At 39.8% G+C, this 5,977-nt stretch overlaps 1 protein-coding gene across 2 annotated transcripts; it reads right to left on the reverse strand.

The window, feature by feature from the left end:
* Positions 1–305: 305 nt before the first annotated feature.
* Positions 306–3,190, reverse strand: LOC102520204 (disintegrin and metalloproteinase domain-containing protein 20-like). 2 transcript variants are annotated; one of them, XM_006186456.3, is made up of 2 exons: positions 2,972–3,190; positions 306–2,692 (listed from the first exon to the last, which is right to left on the reverse strand). In XM_006186456.3, the coding sequence occupies exon 2, from the start codon at positions 2,679–2,681 to the stop codon at positions 456–458; it is 2,226 nt and encodes a 741-aa protein (XP_006186518.2). In that variant the 5' UTR covers positions 2,682–2,692; positions 2,972–3,190; the 3' UTR covers positions 306–455. The 2 variants fall into 2 exon arrangements, with proteins under 2 accessions (XP_006186518.2, XP_014416149.2); XM_014560663.2 differs by having other exon boundaries at positions 306–2,773.
* Between the last annotated feature and the right edge of the window lie 2,787 nt (positions 3,191–5,977).

Raw genomic sequence — 5,977 nt, forward strand, 5'->3', positions numbered from 1 at the left:
GTATTTGTCAAGGTGTCTTTTATGCTACATTTTATGTTATGCTTTTTTAAACTAGCAAAAAAGAAAACCAATAACAAAAATCTAGTACATAACCAAGTAAGAAAGAGTCTAGTAAGTTATTAAACAAGTGCATACCAGTTCAAACAAGATGTGCTACAGACACACCTGTAAAACATTAGTATCCACAACATAAATTAAGTACAGGCCCTCTTGTTGGTGAATCCAATAGTTCTCACTGTCATCTATAGGAATAGTAAGACTATGACCAGATGTAAAATATCAAACGCATTTAACCACACAGACCCTTTTAAAACTGCCAAGTCATTTATTTCAAGATGACAACGTCATAACTGCTGTAGGACTATGTAATTATCGGAGTGATTACTGATCATTTCTACCCGTAAGTTCCAATGTGATTGTCTCCATTTTGTGTGTTCCAGTTCAGGTTCAAGGGATTACTTTTTTTCACCAGTTGTTTTTTTATCCTCAATTGCTTCTAAATGGAAAAAGGAACCCAAAACCCCTGCAAGCAAAAGAAGGCTAAAACGGAGAAGCAGTAGAGCTACTGAAATGTTTACATTAAATACTATTTTGGCTCGAATACCGATTTCTTTGTCAGGTGGAGGGCCACTGTCGGTACTGCCACCTGGTCCTCTCTCTTGACACGTTGGTGGTTTCCAGCCTCGCTGACAATGACAGTGTTTCAAGTTGTTGCATACCCCTCTGTAATTACATTTCTTGACATCACAGTCAAAATGGAAGTCTTGGAAAAAAGTACAGTTTTGGTTCATACAGTATCTTCCTGCACCACATGTTGCCCCATCCACCACAAGCCCCATATATGGTGTGTGTGTCCCAAAGTGTGCATCGTACCCAAAGCATCTTTCTACTTTAACATCTTTTACTACTATATGACGAAATGTAGTGTGCTCACCCCCGCCAGGAATTTCCTCCACATTACTACAGTGCAGCATTCCACACAGCACATCATCTTCTTCACATGGTACAGACTTTCCTCCTCCTCGAGTCACTCGCACCCCACAATTTCCAAATCGGTCACCTCTTACATTCAATTTTTCATAGCATGCTGACCCAGCATCTTTTATTTCGAAGCCAAAGAGGGATTGACACTGCAGATCACGGTCACTACAGTTTCCTTTCACACACACGGCTAATGGTGAACAGGGGGTTCCATCCTGGATATAAGCGTCTGTTGGACAAACGTGCGTCTTCCCACTGCAGTATTCTGGTAGATCACAAATGCCAAGAGTGTCTCTGCAAACACTTCCAGGTTGAGCATAATTACACCTCCTGCAGCAATCTCCTTCACTGCAGACACTACCAAGGGTGAGGGCACAATTGGAATTGCAACACTTATCCTGAGAGCAGTCTTTTATGGTGCCACAGTCACATTCTTCCCTTTGATCTTTGATCTTGTCACCACAGCGAGCAGCTTTATAAGGAAAATTATTGTATGGTGTATTTGGAGTACTCAGACAAGGATCCCACATAGAAACTCGTCTGTGCAGTTGGGCATAAGTACAGTTGCTCATCATATCTAGAAGACCAGGCTCAGCAGCCATGACACAGTAGTGTCTTCGAAAACAATGGCAACCAGGACCATCATGTGTACAGCCAAGAACATGACCTATTGCATGTGCTCCAAGAGTTGCAGCTAAAAATAAGTGATACCTTGCTACCCATACAAACGATGCTCCCCAATTGGGGTTGCATATTCCTTCATGATTGCTATAATATGAAGCTCCACCGATTTTTTTTCCTGTAAGAATCAATGAGGTATCATGAGGAAATTTTGCATACCATCTCCAGTATTTCCATAAACCAAATGAATTTAATGCATCTAGAGCATTATGAGATTCTTCTACTTTCACCTCGTCGTTACCGTCCCATATGCACAGCATACGTATGAAAACCTGAAGTTCACCCTGGTAGTAAATGCTATGCATTATGTTGTTAAGAATCACTACGTTCTCTATGATACGTGTGATATTTCTGTTCTGAACCACTAATGAGTTAGTAACTGTGTAGTGAAGTTTTAAGTTTTTCCTGTGTGGCCACCACAAATATACAGGGGCAGCTCTAGGAGTTTCAGCAAGCATTGCCTCCTCATATGCTTGATTTGTTTCTTCCTCTTTAATCTTACATTTTTCATCCTCTCCTGGTGTTTTTTGTGACACAAGCAGAGAAATCACATGCTCAAATTTGGAAGAAGCCTCCAGTGGTTTGATTTCGTAAGTGAAGTCATCCACCTGCAGCATGCCACGCAGACCTCCATAGCAGGTGTCCAGTGTGCCCATGGACCCAGGAACCCCTTCCAGGTAGGTGTAGTAGTAACAGTCTCGGGGAATAAAAGGGTAGTCCTCCTGCGTGGCGCCTTGGTCGTTACTGGTGATAACGGGAAAGTGTCTGGGCAGCAAGTTCTTCTTGACTCTCATGTGAACCACATGTCTTTGGCCGCTGAGGCGAATCTTGTAGGAAAGCTGGCCTTGCATCCCAGTTCCTCCCACTCTGTGGGACACCTTCCTGGGGATCACAACTTCAGAGGAAGTGAAGCGCCATCCTGGTGGGGTGTGGGAGCAGCAGATTGGCAACAGTAGCAGCCAGAGCAGAGGCAGCCGGAGATCACCTGTCAGGTGGGCCTGGGCCCAGGCAGGCCCCATGAGTGAGGAGCCTGTGACCAAAGCAAACGCAGTCAAGTGGGAGGCAGGCAAGCCTATCCCTGGAACAGCATCTCTTAAACAGCAGTATAGTCCTGAGGAGAGTGGAGAGAGGCTGAAGGCTTGGCATCCCCAGACAGGTGTGGGGGGCGGGGGGGGGGGAGGCTGTTACATAACAATGGTGTACTCATGAGGGGGAGGGGCGCTGTGCTAAGTGGATCCTGGGGATCCTGGCACAGGGGTCTTAGAGAAGACAAAACATGGGAGAAATTAGGAATAATAACAGTGTATACCTGGGCTGAGAGGTCCCGTGGTCTCTTGCAGAAGTCACAGGAGAAGATTAAGTGGGTCTGATGCAATTTTAAGATAGTTACTGACTTCTTTTCCCTTCAAACCAAAATGAGAGAAGGCATCAATTTGTAATTAAAATACAGAATGGAGAGGAGAGTGGAAGTTTCTCCTTGTAAGGATTTTGAGGAGAGAATTAGATTCTCTCATACTTTATAGAAGTTGAATTGTGTTAGGGGCAATTAATGGGACAAAAGAATAAACAGTGTCATGAGTAGAAAAGTTATGGTGGATAATAATAATTTCCTATAATTAAACTTATACCTACTCTATGTCCCAGTGGTTCTGGCCATAGGAAGTTCCCCACAATTTGTACATGGATATTCAGAGCAGCATTATTCATAAATTTATTCCACCGACTGGAAACAAACAACCTGAATAGATAAATGGCAAAGAAACCGGTACATACATTCAGTGGAATAATCTTCAATAAATTAGAACAAGTTTCAGGTACACTTAAGAACATGAATGTATCTCATTGGTATTATGATGATAGAAAGAAGTCAGACTGAAGGAACTTCATGTAGGATTTTATTTGTATGAAGTTCTGGCATAGTCCAAAATAATATATAGGAATAGACTTTAAATCAGTGTTTTCCTGATGTGAGGGAAAGGAGGGATGGAGGGAACCTTCTGGAGCGATGGGAGACTTCTGAATCTTGATTGGGGTGTGCTCTAGATAAATTTTTGTTTCCCTCCAAAATTCACAGATTGAAATCCTAACCCCCAAGGGGATGGCAGTAGTATGTGGGGACTTTCTGAGTTGAGTAGGTCATCAGGGAAGAGTCTTCATAATTGGTATTAGTGTCTTTTTCAAAATGTTTTTTGAAGTATTACTGATTTACAATGTGATGTTAGTTTCAGGTCTACAGTAAAGCAGTTTGGTTATACATATACATGTATATTCTGTTTCAGACTCTTTTAATTATAGGTTATTACAAGATAATTGAATATAGTTCTCTGTGTTATACAGTAGGTCCTTGTTGTTTATCTGTTTTATGTGTAGCAGTGTGTATTTATTAATCCCAGACTCTTAATTTATCCTCCCACAACTCCTTCCTGCTTTGGTATCCACAGTTTGTTTTCTATGTCTGTGAGTCTATTTCTGGTTTGTAAATAAGTTCATTTGTATCATTCTTTTAATTTCCACATATAAGTGATATCATATGATATTTGTCCTTCTCTGTTGGACTTACTTCACTCAGTATGATGATCTCTAGATCCATCCATGTTACTGCAAGTGACAAAATTTTGTTCTTTTCTATGGCTGAGTAAAATTCCATTGTATGTATATACCGCACCTTCTTTATCCATTCATCTGTCAAAGGACATTTAGGTCACTTCCATGCCTTGACTATTGTAAACAGCGCTGCTGTGAACATTGAGGTGCATGTATCTTTTCAAATTAGAGTTTTCTCTGGATATAAGCCCAGGAGTGGGATTGCTGCATCATATGGTAATTCTATTTTCAGTTTTTTAAGGAACGTCCATACTGTCCTTCATAGTGGCTGCAACAATTTATACTCCTCCAAACAGTGTAGGAGGGTTCCCTTTTCTTCATACCCTTTCCATCATTTATTGTTTGAGGACTGTCTAATGATGTCTATTCTGGCTGTTGTGAGGTGATATCTCACTGTAGTTTTGATTTGCATTTCTCTGATTATTAATAATGTTGAGCATGTTTTCATGTGCCTGTTTGCCATCTGTATGTCTTTGGAGAAATGTCTATTCAGGTCTTCTGTCCATTGGGGGGGGGGCATTTTTTTTTTATATTAACCTGTATTAGGTGTTTGTATAGTTTGGATATTACCCCTTGTCACTCTTAATCATTTGCAAATATTTTCTCCCATTCTGTAGGTTGTCTTTTCTTTTTGTATATGGTTTCTTTTGTTGTGCAAAAGGTTTTAAGTTAAATTAGGTCCTATTTGCTTATTTTTGCTTTTATTTCCTTTGCTTTAGAAGACAGATCCAAAAAATATTGCTGTGATATATGTCAAAGAGTGTTCTGCCTATGTTTTCCTCTAGGAGTTTTAGAGTATCTGGTCTTACATTTAGGTCTTCAATCTATTTTGAGTTTATTTTTCTATATTGTGTTATAGAATATTCTACTTTCATTCTTTTACTTGTAGCTGTCCTGTTTTCCCAGCATGACATAGTGAAGAGACTGTCTTTTCTCCATTGTATACTCTTGCCTCCTTTGTCATAGATTAATTGATCATAAGCATGTGGGTTTATTTTTGGGCTTTCTGTCCTGTTACAGTGTTCTGTGTGTCTGTTTTTGTGCCAGTACCATACTATTTTGATTACTCTGTCTTTATCGTATAGTCTGAAGTTAGGGAGGGTGATTCCTCCAGCTCCATTCTTCTTTCTTGGGAAGGTTTTGGCTATTTGGGGTCTTTCGTGCTTCCATACAAATTAAAAATTTTTTTCCTCCAGTTCTGTGAAAAATGGCATTGGTAATTTGACAGGGAATGCATTGAATCTGTATATTGCCTTGGGTAGTATGGCCATTTTAACAATATTGATTCTTCCAGTCCAAGAACACAGTGTTTCTTTCCATCTGTTTGTGTCATCTTCAATTTCTTTCACCAGTGTCTTATAGTTTTCAGAGTACAGGTCTTTTGCCTCCTTAGGTAGGTTTATTCCTAGATATTCTATTCTCTTTGTTGTGATGGTAAATGGGATCGTTTCCTTAATTTCTTTTTCTAATATTCTGTTGTTAGTGTATAGATATGCAACAGATTTCTGTATATACTTTGGTATCCTGGACTTTACCAAATTCATTGATGAGCTATAGTAAGTTTTTGGTAGTTTCTTTAGGATTTTTTTGTGTATAGTATCATGTCATCTGCAAACAGTGACAGTTTTACTACTTCTTTTCCAATTTAGATCCCTTTTATTTTTTTCTTCTCTGATTGATGTGACTAGGACTTCCAAAATTATGTTAAACA

The sequence above is a fragment of the Camelus ferus genome, chromosome 6 (assembly GCF_009834535.1).
Source record: "Camelus ferus isolate YT-003-E chromosome 6, BCGSAC_Cfer_1.0, whole genome shotgun sequence".
Taxonomy (NCBI): Eukaryota; Metazoa; Chordata; class Mammalia; order Artiodactyla; family Camelidae; genus Camelus; species Camelus ferus.

Bases quoted from the DNA above. Each gene is read 5' to 3' on its own strand.
- LOC102520204 (XM_006186456.3), bottom strand. From the start codon at position 2,681: ATGGGGCCTGCCTGGGCCCAGGCCCACCTGACAGGTGATCTCCGGCTG.